This window comes from Trichoderma evansii (genome assembly GCF_050947405.1).
Source record: "Trichoderma evansii strain SZMC 28006 chromosome Unknown GGI43scaffold_8, whole genome shotgun sequence".
Lineage (NCBI taxonomy): Eukaryota > Fungi > Ascomycota > Sordariomycetes > Hypocreales > Hypocreaceae > Trichoderma > Trichoderma evansii.
In genome coordinates this window covers 712,047-739,599 of record NW_028145198.1, presented here as the reverse complement: position 1 = coordinate 739,599, position 27,553 = coordinate 712,047, and the positions used below count along the sequence as shown (strand labels likewise).

The window sequence follows — 27,553 nt, the reverse complement described above, 5'->3', positions numbered from 1 at the left end:
AACTCGTCAATGCTGATATTGGGTAGCATGCTAAAAGGCTTGGCTTGTAAGGCCTTGGCAATCGAACCAACTTGCACAGAAGCTGCCAGGGAAGATAGTCGGGAATCTGAAAAGATTTTAGCAACGGTAATGTTAATTCCGGCTTTTTGTGCGGCAGTGACTAGATGGATTGCGGTGATGGAGTCACCGCCGATCTCGAGGAAGGCGTCATTGCGACTAATCTCGCTGGCCTGGATTCCAAGCACCTGAGCCCACAAGTCTCGAAGCTTCAATTCAAGTTCAGACGTGGGCTCAACCATTTCTCTTTTTGAGGCTGAGAAGGTAGATATATCTTCAATAGAGAGGCTGTTTGCAAGAGAAAGAAGCTGTTTCTTGTCAAGCTTCATCGATGTTATGAAAGGCATGCATCGAAGGGGTAAGATAATGCTCGGCACCATGTAGCCAGGAAGAACAGATTTCAGACTTTCTCTTAATTTATCAAGGGTGGGCCTGATGGCCTCATCAGCAGCAAGCAAGTTAAGTGGCAAATCATCTGGCGTCCAATTGACATTTATGCCATCGGTAAACGAAACAAATGCGGCAAGTGAATCGCCATTGTCTCTATGGATAACATCAACAACGACATATTCCGCGTTCTTGAGTATCCGAATAATGTGATATTCGATTTCACCTAACTCAAGGCGTTGACCTCGTAGTTTGACTTGTGAGTCCTTGCGACCTAGATATTCTAATTCACCAGTAGAATTATAGCGGACTAAATCTCCCGTAAGGTAGAAGCTATGCAACCCAGTCAAAAGAGAAGGTGGAATGAATCCAACTTCGGTGATAAAAGACTCGTCTGTTTTTGCCTTGTCATTTAAATAACCACGTGCAAGAGCTTCGCTTTGCAGAACAAGCTCGCCTGTACAACCTGTAGGCGTAAGCTTGTTATAGTTGTCAGTCTCCACAATCCAGCAAGCTCCGTTGAAGCTAGATCCAATAGTATAAGGTGATTCAGCACTGGATTTAAATTTATGTATCGTCGCGTAGTTACAGGCCTCGGCAGGTCCGTATCCATTGAAGAGAGTTACGCGGTCCACCCACATTTCTAAAGTACTCTTAGATGGAGCTTCACCACCTAAAACTAAAGTTTTCAGATGGGGCACTTGGTCTGGCGTAAAAGTTCTCACAAATGATGGAGTCAGCATGGCCGTGTTCACCTTGGCCGTATACATGAAAATAGGGGCGCTCTGAAGACGCTCATCCTCACTAGGTAGACAAATAGTTCCACCTGAGGATAATGGGCCAAAGATTTCACCTAAGCTACCGTCAAAGATGTAGTTGGAGAATTGGAAAACTCTTGATAATGGTCCAAGTTCATAAACCTTAGCGTATCCAACCGTGGTAGAGCAGAAAGAGCCATGTTGCATAACAATGCCTTTAGGCTTACCAGTCGATCCCGAAGTAAACAGGACATAGGCTGTATTTCTTGGTCCAACTTTAGGAAGGGCACTAGGGATAACAGAAGCAGAAAGTTTGGCCATCACGCTCGATGATAGCTCAACAACGTGATCGGCCATACCCGCACACGAGGTAGCAGCAGTTGGAGACGCGATAAGCACTCGAGCTTTGACTTCTTTGATTAGTTCCTCGCGGCGGCTAATAGGGTGTGTTGGATCAAGAGGCATAAATGCAGCTCCTGTCTTGAGGATTGCTAAAATTGCAACAACAGCCCACATAGATTTCTCAAAACAGTACGGTACCACTATTTCTGGGCCAATATTCAAAGAACTGAGATATGTAGCAAGGATATCAGAGAGATGATCCAGCTCACCATAAGTCAAACTGCCCTCAGACGAATAAATGGCTTCGTGAGTAGGATCTCGGGAGGCATGCTCAGCGAACAATTCATGCAAGCATTTTCGGACGATTTCGGGCCGCTTGTTGTTTAACTGCACAGCTTGCTGAAGATCCCAGGGACCAGCAACGCTGAGATCACCCAGTGGCTCGTTACTTTGAGCAAGGAGCTGTTGGGTCACATGGTCAAATTGATGCATCAGTGCGCCTAGTTGAGCATCCTCAAGGACATTAGAGTCATAAACGAGAACTAAGTTAACGTGATCATCAAAGAGGTGGCACTGGATAACCAAGGGATAAGAAAAGTAGTTTTGTAGCGTATCCTCGGCTTTAACATGAGGAGAAGCAGCTGGAATAATGAGGGCATCCTGATTGCCAGCATTGCTGCTATCAGAGCTGATGTGCTGAACTGGCTGGATGGCCAAGAGAGAGGTGAAGTCGCAGGCCTCCTTAGCATCCAAGCCCAGTTTAGAGATATTTTGAATACCAAATTGCTCGTAATCAACCATGTCAGAGGCTTGAGCCTGGATATCTTGAAGGAAGCTAATTAAAGTCTTTTGTTTATCAAGATGAATACGAACAGGGACAGTCGCCACCACAAGTCCAGGCATAGCTTCAAGGCCGGCGACATTGGCGTGACGACCCGATACCGTTGTACCAAAGCATACATCATCGCTATCTGAGTAGCGTGCGAGGAGGATAGCCCAGGCACCGCGAAGAATCGAAGCCTTGGTGATTGACGTGTGGGTGTTGCGGAACTCGATGGTCTTATTCATGATGCGTGTCTGAGAAGAGCGGGGTCCATCACTGGGGGCAGGGAAGCTTGCGCGTTTGGCATCCTGGAGCTGTATTTTCCAGTATTTTGAAGCAGAGTTGTGGTCGAGTTCCATTGTATACTTGACAAATACAGAATAAGGCTGCAGAGAGGGTAACTCAAGCTCGTAATAGGCCGCAGATAGTGTACCCATCATCAAGGGAAGAGACCAACCATCAAAAACAGCATGGTGAATATTTAAAGTAAAATAGCTTCCACTCTCTTCTTCAATGATGGCATAGCGACATAGGCGCTGAGCGTATCCCATTTTAGTATGAAGCGTAGCGCAGGAATAGTCTTCAAGAGAGACATCGGTAGTGTCATCCCAAGCAATATCGTCACTAAGGATGGCCTGAATAATTTTTCCCTTGACAAGAATCAGGCGTGTGCGGAGGTTGGCGCAACTCTTGACAGTACGCTCCCAGGCAGCACGAAATCTGCCGACATCAACATGGCAAGACAACTGATACACGTGTTTAGCAATATAAGACCCAGGTTGCTTAATTGCGAGAGCCATGAGTCCTTGCTGAAGCTGTGTGCAGGGGTAAGCATCGTCAAGTAGATCGAGTCCGGTGAGATTACACTGTTCTTTAACAGCATCTGTAATTACAGCTTTCGTGATTGACTCGTCAAGCAGGCTGAAAGGAGCAACGGTTGATAAGCTTTCGTTGCTGCTAGATATATTCGCGGCTAAGGCAAGTTTCGAAAGGCGAGGATCGTTGAATACATCTTTAACAGAGATTAAGATGCCGGCTTCACGGGCATTGGTAACGAGCTGGATGGCAGCAATAGAATCACCACCAATTTGTAAAAAGCTGTCATCGCATCCAATGTCTTCTTTCGGCATATGTAAGACGACAGACCAAAGCTCTTGCATGCGCCTCTCCATTTCAGTCTCAGGCATACGTTTGATACCATCGCGTAAAGAATAAGCATCATAATCTTCTTGGCTGAGTTCAGAAATAAGCTTCTTTAACTTATTCCTATCGAGCTTACCAGAAGTGACGACGGGCATGTAGCGGCAAGGAACAAAAAGTGAAGGCACCATGTAGCGAGGCAGCGAAACACTGAGCTGACTAACCATATCAGCAAGGTGTTTTCCAAGCTCTTCGGATATGGGGAGGAAGATGTCCTCATCTGATTGAAAGCTGCTGACAGTGGGCTTTTCATCCGAGAGACAGAAATAAACAACCAGCCTTGTGCCGGCATCGGTCTTGAAAACATCAATTGCAACTTGATGAGCGCATTCAAGGTTACTACGAACGTGGTACTCAATATCTCCTAATTCCACTCGAAGGCCACGAATCTTAACTTGAGTATCTTTCCTGCTATAAAACTCAATAGTACCGTCAGGATTATACGAAGCCAGATCTCCAGATTTATAGAAACGAGACCAGCGAGGCTCATCGCGGCGAGGGGCCCAAGCAGGTAGATCATATATTAAGGAGGCTTCAGTACGCTCAACGTCGTCAATATATTCCCGGAAGATTCCTGGACCTTGAACAACAATTTCACCGATTGTACCAATAGGAGCGAGCCTATAAGGGTTTTCAGGTTCTACAATCCAACAATGACCTCCCATAGGGCGACCAATGGTTAAAGAAGAGTCATTGATAGATGTAATCTTATGCAAAGAGCTCACAACGCAAGTCTCACTGGGACCCCAGCCATTAAATAGACGAACCTTTTCACCCCACGTGGTAAGGACGTCGCGAGGAACAGCTTCACCACCCACTATCATGAAATCGACCGAAGGAACCTGTTCTGGAACAATAGTCCGCACAAAAGATGGCGTTAGCCAGAGAGCGTTTATTTTATGTTCATTGATGAATTCCTTCAGGCCATTCATTCTAGTGTCTTCAGAGGGAATGAAGATACAAGCACCAGAAATAAGATTCACAATTGCTTCGCCAATGGACATATCAAACACGTACGAAGAGAATTGGAGGGTACGGCTTTTTGAATCTGTACCCAACCTCTTTCTGAGATCAGTCAGACTGGATGCAACGCTGCCATGTGTCTGAACCACACCCTTAGGTATGCCAGTGGAGCCGGAAGTAAATATCACGTAGATGGCATTGCGAGACAAGACTGGCACCTGTGGCTCTTCTACACCAAGGTGGGAATCAAGGTGTTCAAATAAAGACGGAGAGACTTCGATCACTTGATCTATTATATCAGCGGCCACATGTCTCGTCGTATCAGATACGAGCGCCAACTTTGAACGGGTTCGCGAGATGACTTGACGAATACGTTGCTCAGGATGAGATGGATCGAGAGGAACCCATGCCGCGCCAGCTTTATTAATAGCAAGAACAGATACCCAGTACCAAACTGATTTTTCGAAGCAGACATGGACAAGGTCTTCAATTTGGACACCATAGTCAATAATCAGATGATGAGCTAGAATATTGGCCAACTCGTTAAGCTGTCCATAAGTCAATTCACCGTCCCATGCCCAGATGGCTAGAGCTCCAGGAGCTTCTTTAGCACGCGCTTCAATGAGATGATGGACGCAGATGTCCATCAATTCGGGGATCTCTTGGTTGAACTCAGTGGCACGTAGAAGGTCCCAGTCAGAAGCAACCGTCAGGTCTCCCAGGGTAAGATTTTCACTCATGAAGAGCTGAGAAGCCACATGGCTGAATTGATGACCTATAGCCTCAATAGCGAACTCCGAGAGCACAGAAGAATCATATGTGATAAATAGCTCGATTGAATCGCTGAAAAGATGGCCCTGTATAACAAGAGGATAGGAGAAATATCCCTGCATTAAATCTTCAGCAGAACTGCCTTCAATACCAGTGGGCAGGAGTAGAGTGCTTGATGAAACTTCAGTCTCAGCAGACATAGACTTGTTGCGTGAGTCTAGATGTGTTCGGGGCTGCACAACTAACAAGCTCGTAAAATCACACGCTTCCTTGAAATCGGCATTAATCTTTCCAATATTTGATAAGCCATATTGCTCGTATGGAACCATCTCATGAGCTTGGTTTTGGATACTTTGGAGATATTTTCCAACAGTTTGTTTCCGATCTAGGCGTACACGGACGGGAACGGTTGCGATTACAGGACCCGCCATATCCATAAGACCCGAAACTGGAGCCTGTCTTCCAGAAATTGATGTGCCAAAAGTTATATCGTCAGTATCGCAGTAGCGAGCGAGTAGAATCGCCCAAGTAGCCCGGATAATAGTAGCCTTTGTTATAGCAGGGTCAGCTGAAGCGGGAACTTGGATGGTCTTGGTGCTTATTCGTATGGCACCTTCTGATATAGAGGCAGACGCATCAGGAGGATAAGATGCCTTGCTGGCGCCTTGGAGCTGCTGGGTCCAGTAATTAATTGTACCTTCATTATTTATGCTGGTAACATAGTTGATAAAAGCAGAATATGGCTTCAGGGTGGGCAATTCGGAATTGTAATACGCGTTTTGGAGAGTGGTCATGATGAGACGAACGGACCAGCCATCATGAACGGCGTGATGCACTGTCCAGAGGAAGTAATTGGTTCCACTATCGTCGCTTACTAAAGCTGACTGTGAAAGGCGAGAGCCATAGGTCATTTCAATACCCTGGATGGCTTGCCTAGCGGCTCGTACATTTATATGATCCTGAGACCACCTGATGGCGTCCTCTTTAATAACTATTTGAATGCATTTGCCATCGAGTAAAACGATCCTCGTGCGCATAGTGGGGCACAAAGCAACAGTGTGTTCCCAGGCTGCTTTGAAGCGACCAATGTCAACGCCGCCTGAGAATCGATAAGCGTATTTGGCAATATATGAACCCGGGTCTTTTACAGAAAGAGCCATGATTCCCTCCTGGAGCATAGTTGTAGGATAGGCATCCTCAACTTCCTCGTTAGCGGCCAAATTGCAGAGGTTTCGAACGTCGTCACTAAGAGCCAGTTGGTGTATGGAAGTATCAAGCATGCTGAATGGGGAGGCATCAAAGGCAGAAGATTTTTCATCTTTTCCGGAATCACGAGCTTTGCTAGCAACAGCGGATAGGCGAGGGTCGTCAAAGATTTCTTTGACAGTAAGGGTAATGCCCGACTCGCGAGCCGCGTTAACCATATGAATAGCAGTGATGGAATCGCCGCCCAGACCCAGGAAGCTATCGCCACGACCAATAGACTGAATAGAAATTCCAAGCAACTCGGACCAAAGTTTCTGTAGGAAAACCTCCATCGGAGTTTCTGGCGAGCGCTTCTTGCTACTAAGGAGAGAATATTGCGCAATTTGATCCGTATTTAGGCAGCTAGTGAGCTCTTTTAGTTTATTGCGATCAAGCTTGGTCGAGGTAATGAATGGCATATAACTGCAAAGGATGAACATTGTGGGGATCATATAGCGCGGCAGAGAAATCCTGATTTGGCTGATAGCAGCTGCTAAATCGGACTGTAAATCTTCATCAAGAGGTAGAAATAGCTGAGCAGAAAGGTTACTGTTAATATTTGCTGTTTGAGTCTCATCGCTGAGACAAAAATATGCGATGAGGTTCGTGCCATTTTCACCTTTGTATACGTCAATAGCAACTTGTCGTGCTCGAGCAAGTGCTTGTTGGACGTGATGCTGAACTTCTCCTAATTCCACACGCAAACCGCGTATCTTGATTTGGGTGTCTTTACGGGTAGAGAATTCGATTGTACCATCTTGGTTATAGTAACAGAGATCTCCAGACTTGTAAAATTTGTTCCAGTGTCTGGAATCAGGACGTGAACGAAGAGCCCACTGAGGCAGATTATCCATAATGGAAGCTCGAGTTCGTTCAGGATCTGCAAGATACTCTCGCAATAAGGTTGGGCCTTGAATGACAACCTCTCCAAGTGTTCCAACGGGGGCTAAGCGATCAGGATGTTCTGGTTCAACAATCCAACAGAAGCCACCGACGGGTTTACCAATCGTGAGAGGTGATTCGTTAATTGACTGCCACTCATGAAGAGTTGAGAATACACAGGTCTCAGCTGGTCCCCATCCGTTGATTAGGCGGACTTTACCGAACCAAGTGGTAAGAATATCTCGAGGAACAGCCTCTCCCGCTAGTAGAATAAGTTCAAGGCTTGGAACCTCCGATGGGCTGAGCGTACGGATAAATGAAGGCGTAAAGAAGGCCCAATTGATATTCATTTCCCGGATAAACTCTGTAAGATTATTCATTCTTGTGTATTCTGATGGTATACACAAACAGGCGCCAGTAATTAACGGTGCAATAATCTCACCAATGGAAAGATCAAACACAAAAGCGGCAAATTGCAACATGCGCACATCTGGACTTAGGCCAAGCCTCTTCACGATGGCGGTTTGGGATGTGCACACAGATCTGTGCTGCATAACTAGACCTTTTGGTGTCCCAGTTGATCCAGAAGTAAACAACACATAAACAGCACTATCCGGAGACACAGTAGTTACTGGTCCATTCTGGTTATACTCTTCAACCTTGGAGAGTTGCAGATCAAGCTCTGAGTTGACAGTTATAACAGATTCAACTAAGCCGGCACATAAAGTGCTATTGTCAGGTGAAGCCAGTGCGATCTTGGCACAAGTTTGAGATACGACTTGCCGAAGTCGCTGTTCTGGATGAGAGGGATCTAGAGGAACCCAGGCAGCACCAGCTTTATTAATTGCCAGGATCGAGACGAAAAACCATGCTGATTTTTCGAAGCACACATGAACTAAGTCGCCCACACTGAGGTTATAAACAGCTACAAGATGACTGGCGAGGCGATTAGCAGTGCGGTTAAACTCAGCATAAGAAAATTTGGCATCCCATGCGTTGATTGCGATAGCGTTGGGGCGGATATTGGCTTGCGCTTCGATAAGTTGATGGACACATGAGTCGACAATTGTAGGAACTTCAGGGTTATATTTGAGAGATTGTTCGACGTCCCAGTCCGAGGTAATAGATAGAGACTCGAGGCTTAACTGAGGTTGGGAGGCAAGCTGCTTAACAGCATTTTCGAACTGCTGTGAAAGCGCTAGAAGCTGCGCTTCTGGTAAAGCTAAAGAATTATAAATCAATACAAGATTGATAAAATCATCATGCAAATGCCCTTGAATAACTAGTGGATAAGAGAAATAATTTTGCATTGATTCCTCTTTAGTCTCACCAGCGAGGTCAGATGAAGCCAATAAGGTTTCTTCGTTATCATCATCGTCGTAAACTAACGTTTGCAGTGGCTGAATGACAAGAAGCGATGAAAAGTTACAAGCATCTTTAGCATCAGAACTTAATTTGCCTATATTTTGAAGACCGTATTGTTCATAGGGGACCATCTGAGTAGCTTGATCTTGAATATCTTGAAGGAACATGTCCACGGACTTTTGTCGGTCTAAACGGACTCGAATTGGCACAGTGGCGATAACTGGGCCAGGCATCTCCATCAGCCCAGGAACGGGGGCCTGTCTACCCGAGATTGTTGTACCAAAGCAAACATCATCAGTATCACAGTAACGCGCGAGAACCACCGCCCACGCTGCGCGAAGCATAGTGGCTTTAGTGACGCCCGTGCTATTGCGTGGCAGATCAATTCGAGTTTCCATGAAGCGTGTAACTTCACCCTTATCAGCTGCCTCAATGGAGACAGACGAGGGGAAAGTAGCTTTCTTGACATCATGGAGCTCCTTCATCCAGTACTCACTAGCCTCCTGGTTGTTGATGCCCATCGTATACTTGATAAATCTGGCATAGTTCTCAATCTTGGGCTTTTCGATGCCTCTATAGGCGCTGTGGAGAACACTCAGAATAATAGGCGTTGTCCAGCCATCGAATACTGCGTGATGAATGCTCCACACAAATTGGACATCCTGGCCATCTTCTTCTATTAGGGCGTAGCGACAAAGGCGAGAACCATAGCTCATTTCTGTCATTTGAGGGACGCGAAGATAAGACATGAGAGTCATCCCTTGGGTATTTTCCCAAACTACATCATTCTTAATGATTGTTTGGATCGTCATGCCGCCAACGCTAATTATGCGAGTACGCATATTGGCACAGAGCTCAACGGTTCGTTCCCAGGCGCGTTTGAATCTAAGAACATCGACGTGTGCTGGCAAGCGGTAATGGTATTTAGCAATATAGGATCCGGGTTGCTTTACCGCCAAAGCCATCAAACCTTCCTGAAGCTTAGAACAGGGGAAGGCATCTTCGATTTCCATGTCTGTTGGCAGTTGAAGCCCGGAGAAACTACTGAAAATCATGGATTGACAGTTCTGATCAAGAAGAGCAAATGGCTCAATGGCCGCCATCTCTTCTATTTCACCTTCTACATTGGTAGCTTTAGCCGCAACAGCAATAAGTCGCGAATCATCAAATATATCATTTATGTTGAGGGAAATACCGTGATCGCGAGCCTTGGCAATAAGTCTAATTGCAGCTATGGAGTCACCACCAATTCGCAAAAAGCTATCATCGCGGCCAATAGAAACGGCAGGCACATTAAGTAGATCAGCCCAAAGTTCTTGCAGGCGGAATTCCATTTCAGTTTCTGGTTGCCTCTTATCGCCGTCAATTAGAGCATATTTCTCAAGCTGCTCTTTGGTTAGAGAAGCGGTGATGTTCAGTAAAAGCTTTCTGTCAAGTTTGCCGGAAGTTATAAGTGGCATAGCATTGCAAGGAATAAACAGCGTGGGAACCATATAACCAGGCAGGATAGTATTAAGGCGGCCTTGTAGGTTATTGATACTATTTTTCAGTCCAGCTGTAAGTGGCAAGATGATATCTGTGCTGGTGATATTACCAGTAGTGCTGGCAGGAAGGGTTGTCTTTTTGAAGCAAACAAAGGAAATAAGATTGGCACCAGCCTCGGTTTTATATACATCAACAGCGACCTGCTGGACGCCGTCGAGGCTTTGAAGAACATGGTACTCAATTTCGCCCAGTTCCACTCGAAGACCACGGATCTTGACCTGTGTGTCCTTGCGGCTGTGATACTGAATAGTTCCGTCTGAGTTGTACATAGCCAAATCGCCGGTCTTGTAGAATCGATTCCAGTGACGAGAGTGGCGGTTTGGTGCCCATATAGGTAGGGGAGCAACAGTTGAAGAGGCAGTCTTCTCCTTATCGGAGAGATACTCGCGGAATAAATTAGGTCCCTGAATAACGACCTCACCAAAAGTCCCTATAGGAGCTAACTTCTGAGAATCATCAGGGTCAACAAGCCAACAGTAGCCACCAACTGGTCGACCAATTGTTAACTGGGATTCATCAATAGACTTCCACTCATGCAATGCGCCAAAGACGCAGGTTTCAGTTGGGCCCCATCCATTGAAGAGACGAAGCTTACCAAACCATAGCTCAAAGACATCGCGGCTAACAGCTTCGCCAATAAGAATTAGAAGCTCTAAACAGGGGACTTCTTGGGGATCAATGGTACGAGCAAAAGAAGGAGTTAACATTGCCCAATTGACTCTCGCCTCACAAATATAGGTTGTAAGAGAGCTCATTTGAGTCTCCCAAGATGGGATACATACACAAGCACCCGAAATTAATGGAGCGATTATTTCTCCAATGCATGCGTCAAAAACAAAAGATGAGAATTGGAGCATCCTAATGCCAGGCGCATAACCAAGCCTCTTACTGATAGAGGTTTGACTACTGCAGAGGGATCCATGTTCCATGACGACACCTTTGGGGACACCAGTAGATCCAGATGTGAAAAGGATATAAGCAGCATCTTTGGAATCAACATTAGTAGCCGGGCTGTTGTCATTAAACTGTAGATCGGAGACTAGCCTGACGTCAAGATCTCCTGTTACTTCCAGGACGTTGGCAACTAATTTAGCACACTTTGAAGCATTAGCTGCTGAAGTAAGAGCTAATGAGGAGCCAGTTTGACCAACCACCTGTTGGTGGCGTTCGGTAGGATGTGACGGATCAAGTGGTATCCAGGCTGCGCCAGCTTTGTTGATTGCCAGAATCGAGACTACATGCCAAGCGGATTTCTCAAAGCATACGTGAACAAGGTCACCCACTTTGACACCCATGGATTGGATCAGGTAGTTTGCCAATCTATTTGCAACACGGTCTAATTCAGCGTAAGTGAAATCAGCATCCCAAGCTTTGACAGCTAGGGCATCTGGATTAAGCAGAGCTTGCCGCTCGATCATGTTGTGAATACAGTCTTCGACAACAGCGGGCTCATCCTGGTTTGACACACGCGCGAAATTGACGTCCCATTCGCTTGTTAGTGAGATTGTGGATAAAGAGCTATCGTCATGACCAAGTAATTGAGCAACAACATGTTCAAATTGATGAGAGAGACTAACAAGCTGGTACTCAGCAATAAGGTCAGCGTCATAAATAAGAACAAGGCTGACATAATCGTCAAATAGGTGGCACTGTAGAACCAAAGGATAATTGAAATAATTTTCCAGCATTTCATCAGCATGAACATCCTCAGTTGATGTAGGACTTAGCAGAGCCTCTTCTTCCCCATTTCCAGTTGAAGTGATGTGTTGAATAGGCTGTACAACTAACAAACTAGTGAAGTCACAGGCCTCCTTGGCTTGGGCATTCAGCTTGGAAATATTCTGGATGCCAAATTGTTCATAAGCAACCATTTCAGTGGCTTGCGATTGAATATCTTCCAAAAAGATGCTTAGAGACTGATTATGGTCAAATTTCACGCGAACGGGAACGGTCGCGACTACAAGACCAGGCATTCGCTCGAGGCCAGGAACAGGGGCGTGGCGGCCAGAAACTGTTGTCCCAAAGCAAACATCATTGGGGTCATTATATCGTGCAAGCACAATAGCCCATGCTGCTCGAAGGATTGAAGCTTTGGTAACTGAAATGCTAGTAGACCGAGGGAATTGAATGGTACTATGCAGGACGCGAGTTGACTTCTCTGACCTCTTGGCCTTGGCTGCTTCATTCCTAAGGGGAAATACCGCCCTTTTAGAACCATCTAATTGCTGAATCCAGTAGTTGCTTGCAGCGACATGATCCATATCTGCGAGGTATTTCACAAAGCCAGAATATGGGAGGAGTGACGGGATCTCAGTGCCGCGGTAGAAGGCATGGAGGGTACTCATGATTAATGGTAAAGTCCATCCATCGAAAATGGTGTGATGGATGTTCCAAGCAAAATATTTTTCGCCGCTTTGCTCAATAATCGCATATCGACAAAGCGGAGAACCGTAGCCCATAAGAGAATTTTCTGTAGACATAACGAAAGATCGGAGATTGGATGACGACTGCCAGTGAACTGAATCTTTAATAACAGCCTGGAAAACGTTACCATCAACAAGAACAAATCGCGTTCTAAGGGCTGCACAAGCCTCCACAGTTAGATCCCAAGCACGTCTAAAGCGTTCTATATCGATCCAAGTGGCAAGACGATATACATGTTTGGCAACATATGACCCTGGCTGCTTGACTGCTAGTACCATCAAGCCTTCCTGAAGGCGTGTGCATGGATAGGCATCCTCAATAATCGCAGAGTCAGAGAGACCGCACTGAGATCGCACTTCGTTAAGAACAGCATCTATACTAGAGGCAGGAATAATGCTGAAAGGCTTGGTCTCATAAGAAGGCATAATCTCATCAACATTAGCAGCCTTAGCCATTTGAGATAAACGAGGATCGTTAAAGATAGTAGCCACCGTGAGACCAATGTTATTCTGCTGAGCCAGAGACACCAGTTGAATAGCAGTAATGGAATCACCGCCAATGCGCAAAAAGCTATCATTCTTACCGATAGATTGGACATCAATATGTAAAACTTGAGCCCAAAGATCTCTCAGCTTGAATTCCATGGGTGTTGTTGGTGGTTCATTCTTGCCAATCTTGGGCGCAAAGCGCAAACGATCTTGAGTCGATAAATTCTGAGCGTGAGCAAGTAGTACACGACGGTTGACCTTGCCATTCACAGTCTGCTCAGGCTTACCCTCAAAAACGAGATAAGATGATGGGATCATATATGATGGCAGAACCAGACCCAAAGAAGAGTCAAGTTGAGAAATTACGGCGCGAGCTTCATCATTGATAGTCTCCATCAAACAGGCAGTAGATCTAGAGGCAGCGACACCTTTAGTGTACCAAAGGAACGCAAGTAAACTGTCGTGTTCATGCTCATCCTTAATAATGGCCACTATGGCAGCCATATCCCCTGGGAGAAATTCATGGATGCGAATCTCAATCTCACCCAGTTCAACGCGCTGACCATGGAGCTTAACTTGTGTGTCTTTTCGACCCATAAAGTCGAAAGTGCCGTCAGCATTACGGCGAACCAAATCACCGGTCTTATAGACCCTCTTAATATCAGTACCCGGAAGCCAGTCCACATTTTCCACCCAGTTCGAAGCAACCTCTGCGCTAACATTTATATATCCTCGAGCAAGCATAGGGCCTTCAATAAGAAGCTCTCCAATGCATCCTACAGGAACAAGCCGCTTATTGTTATCAGGCTCTACTACCCAGAAAGCTGAGGATGTAGGTCTTCCGATATTAGTGGAGAGGCCAGATCTACCGACGGTAGGGTTCCAGGCACATATAGATGCTTCGGCAGGACCATATAAACCGTGTACTTCAGTGTGATTAATCCAGCGCTCTGCACATTTCTTACTAATAGCTTCACCACCCAAGCAGAGAACCTTGAGATATGGGACGTCAGTTGGCGAAAGAAGATCTGCAACAGTAGGTGTAAGGAACACCCAGTTAGCCTTTGCTGCATTCATAGCGCCGGCCAAGTCATTGAGGCGTGCATGGTCCGATGGAATGCAAATAGTTGCGCCTCGCATCAGAGAAACGAGGCAGTCAAGCACACCGACATCGAATGTATAAGCAGAAAATTGGAATACTCGCGTGCCCAGTCCGATATTAAGATCCGTGCCGTAAGCGTTTCCAGATGAACATAAGCTATTATGCTGAATCACCATACCCTTAGGCTTGCCAGTCGATCCCGATGTGAAGAGGACGACACTTGCATTATCCGGTTGTACTGAGGATGTAACCGCTACTACTGGGTCGGAAAGCTCAAGTAATAGAGCCTCGTCGACAACGAATACATCGATACCAACATCACGAAGGACATCTTGACATGACGGGCTTGCAACCGCCAAAGTTGACTTTGTATCTTCAATAAGGCCTTGAAGACGGGCAGCCGGTGCGTTAGGATCAAGAGGAACAAAAGCACCCCCGGCCATTTCCACGGCGAGCATCGCCACAACGGCCCATGCAGATTTTGGGAAGCACAGTGGAATGAGAGATTCAGGCCCAACTCCAAGGTCTTGAAGCTTCCATGCTAGACGACTTGCAAGAGTACCTAGCTCGGCGTAGGTGAGATTTCCGTCCCAGGAAGAAATTGCGAGATCATTAGGCTGTGCTTTGATACGCTCCTGGATAAGCCAGTGCGTACAGGCTTCAGTGGATGGCCTAAGTCGAGTAGACTCTAGAGCGTGCTGGACATCCCATTCACCAATAAGATCAATATTATCCATGATACCATCGCTGTTATCTAATAGCTGCTCTACAACGTGGCTAATATGCTGTGATAAAGCAGAGACACGATCCTTCGTCAGGATATCAGAATTAAAGAAAAAGCGCTGCAGAATGTGATCATTAAAGGTGTTCATGATGATCACAAGGGGATAGTTGAAGTAGTTCCGCATAGCATCTTCCGTTTGGTTCTGCTCTTCATTGCCATAGACTAAGATGCTGCCCTCGAGCTCGTCCTCTGAGAGGTTCTGTGCGGGAGGCTGGATAACGAGCAGACTCGAAAAATCACAGGTGTCCTTGGCATCTTGGCTGAGCTTCGAGATGTTTTGAAGACCGAACTGTTCATAGGGGACCATCTCATGGGCTTGATTCTGAACCTCAGCTAGGAACTGAGACTTCGTAACAGCATGATCCATACGAATACGAATAGGAACTGTCGCAATCATCGGACCTGGCATAGTTTCGAGACCAGCCACAGGAGCAAGGCGTCCTGAGACAGTCGTTCCAAAGCTCACGTCTCCAGTGTCACAATAGCGAGCAAGGACTATGGCCCAAGCGGCCCTCAGAATGGAAGCTCTGGTAATACTACTTTGGCCAGGCTGTCCAATTTTAAGAGTGGATTTGAAGACTTGCGTTGATGATTGTGAGCTATTAGGGGACTGACGAGCTGGGAAAGTAGCCCTCTTAGAGCCAGATAGTTTCTCGCGCCAGAAATTAGCAGAGGTAGCATTATCCAGCTCCATGTTATACTTGATGAAGCTGGAAAATGGCCGTGGCGTTGTAACCTCAGCGCCATGGTAGGCAGCGTATAAAGTTGTCAGCAGGATACGCATTACCCATCCGTCGTAGATGGAGTGATGAGCTGACCATACAAAATATCTGTCGTTATTTTCCTCAAGAACGCCATACCAACAAAGAGGAGTTCCATAACCCATGAGTAAATCTCGCGAGGAATTGGTGGCTGAGGCTAGCGTTTCATTCTCCATAGACAGCCACTGACTATCTTCCTTGAGTAGTATCTGGATCGGTGTACCGTTCAACAGGAGAATTCTCGTACGCATATTACCGCACAATTCAACAGTGCGGCTCCATGCAGCTTTTAAGCGTTCTACGTCGACGAAAGGAGCAAGCTTGTAAACATACGTGGCAACATAAGACCCAGGTTGCTTCACAGTTAATGCCATAAGGCCCTCTTGTAGCGAAGTGCAAGGGTAAGCATCTTCAATAGTTTGGTTGTCGGCAAGGCCACATGATTTCCGAATGTCATCGCCGAGTACTAGAGCTTGGATTTGCTCATTTAGGAGGCTGAAAGGTGCGACCGCCTCCTGTTGCTGCTGAATTGCGTCATAAAAGACCGCTTTGGAAGCCACCGCGAGTAGACGAGAGTCGCTGAATACGTCTTTGACGAGAATCGATATGCCAGATTCACGGGCCTTTGACACCAGGTGGATTGCAGTGATAGAATCTCCACCAATCTGGAGGAAGCTATCATCGCGGCCGATGGACTCAACAGGAAGATTAAGAATTTCAGCCCAGATAGCTTGGAGGCATGATTCCATTTCACTCTCGGGGACACGTTTCTCGCTATTCATAAGTGAATACTGTGCTAATTGATCTCGGTTAAGCGAGGCTGTCATTGCCTTCAGTGTCTTCCTGTCTAACTTGGTAGAGGTGATGACAGGCATAAACTTGCAAGGAATAAACAGCGTAGGTATCATATATCGAGGAAGAGCCACACTTAGTTGACCAACCATAGCAATAATGCGAGGCTGAATATCAGCATCAAGGGGTAGATAAATATCACTGGCTTTGAGTTCCGCTGAGCCAGGCTGAGATTCGTCATTAAAGCAGAGATATGAAACCAAGTTAGTCCCTGCTTCAGATTTCAATACATCTACCGCAACTTGGCAAATACCATCAAAGCATTCACGAACATGATGTTCAACTTCACCCAGTTCAACACGAAGACCACGAATTTTGACTTGCGTGTCCTTGCGAGATGAAAATTCAATTGTACCATTGGGGTTATAGAAACACAAGTCTCCTGATTTATAAAAGCGACTCCATGGTTGAGAGTCTTGCCTAGGCGCCCACGCCGGCAATGAGGTAATAATTGCCTCTTTGCTCCTTTGCGGATCGGCGAGGTATTCACGGAGTAGGGTAGGCCCTTGAAGAACAACTTCACCCAAGCAGCCGATTGGTGCTAGCTTACTAGGGTCTTCAGCGTCAACAATCCAGCAGTATCCGCCAACAGGCTTGCCAACGGTCAAAGGGGACTCGTTGACAGAGGTCCATTCGTGTAAGGTAGAAAATACACAAGTTTCAGCTGGCCCCCAGCCATTGATAAGGCGTACCTTGCCAAACCACATATTCAGAATATCTCTACCAACGGCTTCACCAGCAAGAAGTAGCAGCTCAATACTAGGGATATCTTCAGGCTTAAGCGTTCGAACAAACGAAGGTGTAAGGTACGCCCAGTTAATACGCTTTTCTTGGATAAATTCCCTTAGACCATTGAACCTCATTTCTTCTGACGGCACGCAGATACAGGCTCCTTGAATGAGTGGTCCTACAATCTCGCCGATAGATAAATCAAAAACATAGGCGGCAAACTGAAGGATTCTGACATCAGGAGTAAGACAGAGTCTTTGAGCGATAGCAGTTTGGCTTGTGCAAACAGCACGGTGCTGCATTACGAGACCCTTGGGCGTGCCTGTGCTGCCAGAGGTGAAAAGAACATAAGCAGCATTACTTGATGGTACATTTATGGCAGGTCCATCAACACCATCATATGCCTTTGAAAGCACATTGATAAGATTGTAATTGACTTCGATAACATCTCCTACAATCTCTCTACACAGAGCTGCGTTAGTAGGAGAAGAAAGTGCCAGCCTGGCCGATGTCTGGGTGGCAACTTGATGCAGACGTTGCTTAGGATGAGAGGGATCAAGAGGAACCCAAGCTCCGCCAGCTTTATTAATTGCGAGAATAGAGACGAAAAACCAAAGCGATTTCTCGAAGCAGACGTGGATTAAGTGATTGGTCTTGACGCCTGCTTTGACGATATGATAAGCGAGCTTATTTGCAGCGCTATTGAGCTCGCTATAGCTCATCTCACCATCCCAGGCGCACACAGCTGGCGCGTTGGGTCGGATTAACGACTGCTTCTCGATCAGGCTATGAATACAAGTATCGACAAGTTCAGGGTTCTCAGTATTCCACTTTTTGGCCTGCTCAAGATCCCATTCGCCAGCAACAGCGACAGAGCCAATAGGATCGTCTGACTCATGGACTAGCTGCCTAGCGACGACATCGAATTGATGAGAAAGAGCTTCCATTTCAATCTCCGACAATATTGTCGAATCGTAAGTCAGAAGTAGTTCTATAGAATCATCAAAGACATGGCCTTGGATAACCAGAGGGTAGGTAAAATAGTTCTGCATCAGCTGCTCGGCATTTCTGGCCTCAACTGACAGAGTCATTAAGGGTTCAGAAGATTCTTTGCTATCAATGGAATCCAAATGTGTTCGAGGCTGAATAACGAGAAGCGAAGAAAATTCACAGGCGTCCTTTGCATCAGCACTTAATTTTATGATACTTTGAAGTCCAAATTGTTCGAATGCAATCATATTGGCTGCCTGTGACTGTATTTCACCGAGGAAGCGGGAAACCGGTTTAATGGCATCAACGCGCACACGGATTGGAACTGTTGCAACAGCCGGACCTGGCATTTCCGTTAGTCCAGGTACAGGAGCTTGGCGACCAGAAATTGTTGTTCCAAATGTTATATCATCAGAATCGCAGTAACGGGCCAGCAAAATTGCCCACGTAGCACGAAGAATAGTAGCCTTTGTATTAATAGTCTTGATAGATGGAGGGAAAGAAATCGTCTTATTCATCATACGAGTGACGCTGGTGTGAGACTCAATGCGAGGCATTGGAGGATATGTAGCACGCTTAGCATTCCTCAGCTGTTCGCTCCAAAAGCTGCTAGCTTCTTCAAAGTCAATGTTAAGCGTAAATCGAATAAAAGCAGAATATGGAGTAAGTGAAAGAGATTTCTGGCCCAGATATTGGCTATAGAGCGTGTTCATGATGATTCGAAGTGTCCAGCCATCATGAACAGCGTGATGGGTAACCAAGATGAAGTGATTACCATATTTGGCATCTTGGACCAGAGCATAACGGTTTAGCTGTGAACCGTAAGTCATCTCAGAGCGAGTAGCTTCCAGAGCCCCCTTCAGGTCTGTTGGGGACGTCTCATCCCACTCTGGGGGACCATTCGTTATGATTTGAACGCAGACACCGTCTAGAATGACTATACGAGTCCGAAGGGAAGCGCAAAGCTCGAGAGTTTGCTCCCAAGCAGCCTTGAATCTGAGAAGATCGACGTTTTGGGATAACTTGTATACATATTGCGCAACGTAAGAGCCGCGTTGTTTAACAGATAAAGCCATTAAACCTTCTTGGAATCTTGAACAAGGGTAAGCATCTTCGATAACAGAGCTGGATGATAGTGTACACTGAGACCGAACGATTTTACTCAGAGCCATATCATGGAGATGATCAGACAATAAACTGAAAGGAACTATTGGCATGTCTTGTTCAATAAATTCAAGGTCATGAGCTCGAGAAGCAACCGCAGATAAACGGGGATCATCAAAAACATCTTTTACCGTAATAGAAATTCCGGCTTCGTAACATGCGCTGACTAAATGGATTGCCATAATTGAATCGCCTCCTAAGCCAAGGAAGCTATCATCACGACCAATCAATTCTATAGGAGTAGAGAGGACTGCTGACCAAATTTTCTGGAGCTGAAATTCCATTGCGGTTTCAGGGACACGTTTATTAACACCATACAGAGAGAACTTGGTGAGCTCCTTTTGGCTGAGAACAGAAGTTTGCTTTTTCAATTCCTTTCGATCAAGCTTGCCAGATGTAATAACAGGCATATAGTTGCATGGGATATAGAACGTAGGAATCATATATCTCGGCAATATCACGTTCAGTTCACCTATAACACCAACAAGCTTATCTTGAAGCTCTGAGCTCATTGGAGTAAATGGGCCATTGTCATCAGCATCGTGAAGTTGCCGTATCTCATCAGTGAAACACATGTATGCGACCAAGTTAGAGCCGTTATCGGTTTGAACAACATCTACAGCAATTTGGCGAATATCTTTGAGCGAAGTCTGAACATGATATTCGATTTCGCCTAATTCAATGCGAAGGCCGCGAATCTTCGTTTGCGTATCCTTACGAGATGAAAACTCGATGGTGCCGTTGGCGTTATAAAAACATAAGTCACCAGTTTTATAAAACCGGTTCCAGTTTTTATCATCAGGGCGGGGGGCCCACTCCGGCAACACATGCACAGTCGCCTCTTTAGTCTTTTCCGGATTATTGAGATATTCGCGTAGCAGAGTTGGTCCTTGAATTACAACTTCACCGAGAGTTCCGATTGGTGCAAGGAGTAGTGGGTTTTCTGGATCGACAATCCAACAAAAACCGCCAACAGAGGAGCCGATAGTCAACGGTGACTCGTCAGCAGATTCAAATTCATGAATAGTGCCCATGACACATGACTCTGTAGGGCCCCAGGCATTGAATAAACGAACACGGCCAAACCAGGTATTAAATATATCGCGTGGCACAGCCTCGCCGCCCATAAGAATCAATTCAACGCCGGGGACGTCGCTTGGGTTTATTGCACGTAGGAAGGAAGGAGTAAGGTAAAGCCAGTTGATTCTCATATCGCGGATAAAGTCGACTATGCCACTCAACCTCTGGTCCTCAGAGGGGACGCATACGCAGGCTCCGTGAATCAATGACATGACGATTTCGCTAATAGAAAAGTCGAATACAAACGCAGAAAATTGCAAGACGCGAACGTTTGAATGGTAGCGAAGTCTCTTAGCAATGTCATTTTGGCTGGTGCATAGAGACCCGTGCTCTATAACGACTCCCTTGGGCGTGCCTGTAGAGCCGGATGTGAACAGGACGTACGCAGCCGTTTGAGACGAGACAGATACGTTGGGACTCTGGATTCCGTCTTGTTCAGGAAGCGTGGCATCTAGGTCAGCAGTGACCTCAACAACGTCGTCAACAAAATTGGAACAGAGCGCTACGTTGCCTGGGGAAACCAAGGCCAAAGTGGCTTTGGTCTGGCTAACAATTGATCGTAATCGTTGTTCTGGGTGATGAGGATCTAATGGAACCCAAGTCGCACCAGCCTTGCTAATTGCAAGGATTGATACTATGTGCCATGCTGATTTTTCGAAGCAAACATGGACAAAATCATTGAGCTTAACACTATAGACGTTGATAAGGTGATGTGCTAACTTGTTGGCGGCGTTATTAAGCTCGCTGTATGTAAAATCCCCGTCCCACGCGACAACAGCTGGAGCATGTGGGCTCAATCTAGCCTGGTTCTCAATTAACTCATGCATGCAAGCATCAACCATGTCAGGGACTGCTGCATTGAAAGATATTGCTTTCTGGACATCGTAGGGTGAGACAACAGAGACTGTCCCGAGAGAAGCAGAGCTGGAGTGGTCGAGTTGGGTCATAACATGGCCAAACTGATGGGATAGAGCAACTAGTTGAGCTTCCGGGATGACCTTCGAGTCGTAAATAAGCATAAGCTTTACATGGTTGTCGTATAAATGAGCCTGAACAACCAAAGGGTATGAAAAGTAGTTTTGGACAGCGTCAGCAACACTTTTAGCTCCAAGATTAGCGCTAGCGAAAAGATCATCATCATTGCTTGTGCCGCTAAAGTGCTGCATGGGCTGGACAACGAGAATGCTACTAAAGTCACATGCATCGCGGATATCCTCGCTTAATTTTGCAATATTTTGAAGTCCATACTGTTCAAACGCAGTCATCTCTAAGGCCTGCTTCTGGACGCCTTTAAGGAATTCAGAAATAAGCTGCCGGCGGTCGATACATATACGAACTGGAACCGTAGCAATTGTAGGGCCAGCCATTTCCATAACTTCGGGCACCGGTGCCTGACGACCGGAAATCGTAGTACCGAATGCCACATCATCAGAGTCACAGTATCTGGCAAGTACAATAGCCCACGCTGCTCGTACGACTGTGGCCACTGTAATAGTCGAATTTTTCATGTCAAGAGGAAGCTCAATTGACATCTCTAGTATGCGAGTAACATCAGATATGTTATGGGGCACATTGCTTGCAGGAGGGAAGATTGCCTTCTGGGCATTCCGGAGCTGCGACATCCAATAGTTTGCAGTGATATCCTCATCGAGGTTTAGAGTGTACTCTATGAAACGAGCATATGACGGTAGAGGTGAAATTTCAACACCATTATAAATCTTGAAGAGCGTGCTCAAAATATTCTGAGTAGATAGACCATCTGTAATAGCATGATGAACATTCCACATAAAGTATGTGCTGTCAGAATCGTCGATAAGGGTGTACTGGCAGAGTTGAGATCCATAACTCATCTCTAGTGCCTGTGCCCTAGCAAGCGAAGACCGTAAATCGCCACATTTTTCATCCCAGAGAACATCGCCGTTTATCACAAGCTGAATAGAAGAACCCCCAGCTTGAATAATTCGAGTGCGCAAAGTAGCCGCCATCTCTATGGTACGTTCCCAAGCCATCTTGAATTTGGTGACATTGACAGAGCTAGAAAGCTTATAAACATATTTAGCAATATAAGAGCCGGGCTGTTTAACAGATAGAGCCATGAGGCCTTCCTGAAGCTTGCTGCAAGGGTAAGCATCTTCGATGATTTGGTTGGCGGCAAGTGAATGTTCTTTTCTAAATGCAGGGGATAGAATCAAGTCTTCTATGCCAGCAGACAAGAGGCTAAAGGTCTTGATTGGCATCACACTATCATAAGTAGCGCCAGTATCAATAGCCTTGGCTGCAACTGCAATCAAACGGGCATCGTCAAAGATGTTATTGACTGTAAGGGTAATACCAACACTACGAGCCATTGAAACAAGACGGATAGCAGCAATGGAGTCACCACCAATGCGCAAGAAATTATCCTGTCGACCAATTGCAGACTCTGGGAGGTTTAAGTTCTCTGCCCAGAGCTTTTGTAAACGGATTTCCATTTCAGTCTCAGGCGCTTGCTTGTCGGTGTTAAGCAAAGAATATGCTTCCAATTGGTCTTGGCTAAGCTGGGCAGTAATATAGCGAAGCTTGACGCGATCCAACTTTGCAGAAGTAATCAGAGGCATATAGGCGCAAGGAATAAACAGGGTAGGAACCATATATCCCGGCAATGATAGATTTAATTTGATCAGCATATCACTGAGCTGGGTCTGCAGCTGGTCATCGATATGCATAAACACATCTTCGTCTTCAGGACCAGTAATCAAGCCAGGGGCTCTGGCGTCATCCGTAAAGCAGAAGTAGGTAACCAAGTTTGCTCCCTTTTCGGTCTTGAAGACATCTACAGCAACTTGACGCACACCTTCTAATGATTCTCGAATTTGGTGTTCAACTTCGCCCAACTCGACACGCAACCCGCGGATCTTGATTTGCGTATCTTTTCGAGCAGCAAAGTGAAGTATGCCGTTGTGGTCGTAAAAGCCTAAATCGCCAGTCCTATAGAAGCGACCCCATGTAGTAGATTCGCGTCGAGGTGCCCACTCAGGAAGTTCAGTTATGATGGCTTCAGAAGTTTTCTTAGGATCAGCCAGATATTCTTTAAGCATTGCAGGGCCCTGTATGATTATTTCACCCAAGCAACCAGTGGGAGCAAGCCTTTTATGGTCTTCAACGTCAACTACCCACACATAAGAATTCACCGCTTTACCAATTGTCAAAGGTGACTCGGTGTTGGATTGCCAGGGGTAAATCGTATTAAGAACACATGTCTCTGCAGGTCCCCAAGCGTTGACGAATTTTGTGTTGGGGAGACCATACCAAGTATCAAGGATATCTTGAGTCGTAGCTTCACCCATGAGGAGGAGCAACTTGAGTCCAGGGAAATCTTTAGGTTTCAATGTACGCGTAAAAGACGGAGTTAGATAGGCCCATGTGATGTTGAACTCGCGGACAAATATATCGAGGCTATTGAGACGCATTTGATCTGACGGAATGCAGACACAGGCTCCACTAATCAATGCGTCCACAATTTCACCAACTGATACATCAAAGACAAAAGCTGAGAATTGCAGCATTCTTACAGTATGATCAAGACCGAGTTGCCGGCAGATAGCCATTTGGCTAGTGCAAAGAGCTCCATGTTGCATAACAATAGCTTTCGGCGTGCCTGTGGAGCCAGATGTAAACAGGATATAGGCAGCGTCATTTGAAGTGATATAGATGTCAGGTCTCTTGTCACTAATACTTTTAGCAGAAAGAGTCTCCTCAAGAGAGGCAGAAACTTCAACCACACTCTCAACAAGCTGTTCGCAGAGCGCCCTGTTGGATGTCGAAGCAAGGGCCAACCTGGCACTAGTTTGTGTGGCGACCGCTTGTAATCGATGGAGAGGATGAGCAGAATCAATCGGAGCCCAAACGGCACCAGCTTTGTTAATCGCAAGGATTGAGACGATGTACCATAAAGACTTTTCGAAACAAACGTGCACAATATCACCGACCTTCACCGCATAATGATCGATAAGCAGGTGGGCCAGCCGGTTAGCAGCGCGATCTAATTCACCGTATGTGAGCTTGCCATCCCATGCGTCAACGGCAAGTGCATTGGGCCTCTCTTCCGCTTGTCTCTCTACAATGAAATGGAAACAGTCATCGATAATCTCAGGGCCATCGCCATTAGATTTTTGCGCAAGGTCGAGATCCCAAGAACCAGAAACAGAAATATCACCCAGTTTACCTGTTCCTTCTGCTAGCAGCTGCTGCACAACATTATCGAAATGATGAGAGAGAGCAGTCATCTGTAGCTCCGAAACAACGGTTGAATCATAGATTAATACGAGATCGGCGCGGTCGTCATAAACATGACCTTGGATTACCAGTGGATAGCTGAAATAATCTTGCACCATATCCTTAATCTCCGAGCGAGCAGGGGTCACGAGAGTAGCATCATTTGTGTATGCAAAGCGTTGGACAGGTTGAATTACCAAGAGTGATGTGAAATTACAAGCATCTCTTATATCTGCGCTTAGCTTAGAAATATTTTGAAGACCGTACTGTTCATAGGGTACCATTTCATGAGCTTGGTTTTGAATATCTTGTAGGAATTTTGAAATTTCCTGGCCCTTATCGACTTTCACATAAACAGGAACAGTCGCGACCACTGGCCCAGCCATTTCCAGAAGACCAGGCACAGTTGCTTGTCTGCCAGATATAGTAGCGCCGAAACAAACATCATCACTGTCGCAATACCTTGCAAGAACGATAGCCCAGGCAGCTCTCATAACGCTAGCCTTGGTAAAAGCTTCATTGGATGACGTAGGAAAGCTGAGAGACGTAGACATTACACGAGTTTTCTGCTTATTGCCAGTGGACTTTTTCACAAGATCAGTTTTTGGGAAGCTAGCACGCTTAGCTTTATGAAGCTGTTTCCTCCAATAGCCACCAGCGGCGTCTTGATCAAGTTCCATGGTATAGCGGATGAAATTTGAATACGCTTTAGGCACAACCAATTCGAGGCCTTCGTAGGCTTGATAAAATGTATTGAAGATAATAGGCACAGACCAGCCATCGTGGATTGCGTGATGGACTGTCCAAAGGAAATATTTCTCACCGACGTTGGACTCATAAATTGAGTACCGAGATAGAGGCGAGCCATAAGTCATAGTATATGAATAAGTGGCACAAACAGCTTCGTTCAGGTCTTCATAATTAAGACTATCCCAAACAGTGCCCTCGCTAGTCACTGCTTGAACGCATGTATCCTTTATCATGATGATTCTGGTACGCAGAATATCTCGTAGAGCAACAGTGCATTCCCAAGCATATTTAAAGCGCGCAACATCAATTTGTCGGGATAATCGATATACATATCTTGCGATGTAGGATCCTGGCTGAGTAACAGATAAAGCCATAAGACCCTCTTGCAGCTTAGTGCAGGGATATGAGTCTTCAACAGCGTCATTTACAAGCAGCTGGAGTTGTTGCTTGATAGCAAGACCAACTACGAGCTCACGTGTCTCGGATCCAAGTAGACTAAATGGTAAAGCATCAAAAGATTGTTTTTGGGCTTCAGCACCAAGTTCCTGTGCCTTGCTGGCTACAGCCAGCAGACGTGGATCATCAAAGATGTCCTTTGCTGTAAGCTGGACTCCTTTCTCGCGAGCGATGCTGACCAGATGAATGGCAGTAATTGAATCGCCGCCAAGGCCTAAAAAGCTATCATCACGTCCAATGGAATCGGCCGAAATGTGAAGGATCTCTGACCAGATATCCTGAATGAGGCTCTCCATCGGGGTTTCAGGAGCCCGCTTTTTTCTTCCAAGTAGCGAATATACAGCAATTTCGGCTTGATTAAGTTCTACAGTGCAGCGTAATAGCTCTTTTCTGTCAAGTTTGGTAGATGTAATAGAGGGCATATACTTGCAAGGAATGAACAGTGTAGGGATCATATATCCAGGCAAAGATACACTAAGCTGGCCAATGAGAGCAGACAGACGAGATTGTAAGTTATTGTCAATCGGTAAGAAGGGCCCGGATAGGTCCGCTTCATGGTTTTGTCGAATTTCATCGCAGAATGAGAAATATGCGACGAGATTAGTACCGTTGTTTCCTTTGAAGACGTCGACAGCAATTTGGCGAACATCGTTCATTGCAAGCCGTATGTGATATTCAATTTCACCTAATTCAACTCTCAAACCACGTATTTTAACTTGGGTATCCTTGCGGCTAGAGAATTGAATGGTTCCATCAGGGTTATAAAAGCAAAGATCTCCTGATTTGTAGAAGCGGTTCCAGCTAGCCTCTTCACGGAATGGTGCCCACTTGGGAAGGGACTTAATAAGAGCAGCGTCAGTACGCTCAGCATCACTTAGATACTCACGAAGAATTGTAGGTCCTTGAATGACGACCTCGCCCACTGTACCTGTTGGTGCAAGACAATGTGGGTTCTCAGGGTCAACAATCCAGCAGAACCCACCCACTGGACGACCGACAGTGAGAGAGCTCTCATCTAGAGACTGCCACTCGTGCAATGTACTAAAGCAGCAAGTTTCTGCAGGACCCCATCCATTTATTAAGCGCAGCTTGCCAAACCAAGTTGTAAAAATGTCGCGAGGAACAGCCTCGCCAGCAAGCAAAAGAAGCTCTAGGTTAGGTACCTCAGACGGCTTAATTGTGCGCACAAAGGATGGCGTCAAGTAAGCCCATGTGACCTTCTTATTCTTTATGAAGTCGACGATATTGTTCAGTCGAATGTAGTCTGACGGGACACAAATGCAAGCACCAGAAATAAGCGGGCCGATAATCTCACCAATGGATAGATCAAACACGTAGGCTGCAAACTGCAACATTCGAACTTTCGAATTTAGCCCCAGCC

At 46.0% G+C, this 27,553-nt stretch overlaps 1 protein-coding gene across 1 annotated transcript in view; it reads right to left on the bottom strand.

The window, feature by feature from the left end:
- Window positions 1-27,553, bottom strand: part of GGI43DRAFT_433708 (non-ribosomal peptide synthetase) — a gene marked incomplete at both ends in the record, with an annotated part of 66,381 nt that overhangs the window by 7,753 nt on the left and 31,075 nt on the right. The window contains 3 exons of the mRNA XM_083209786.1: window positions 68-8,650; window positions 8,759-18,139; window positions 18,206-27,532. Of these exons, the coding sequence (XP_083061295.1) occupies window positions 68-8,650; window positions 8,759-18,139; window positions 18,206-27,532 (27,291 nt within the window). The remainder of the gene's footprint in view (window positions 1-67; window positions 8,651-8,758; window positions 18,140-18,205; window positions 27,533-27,553) is intronic.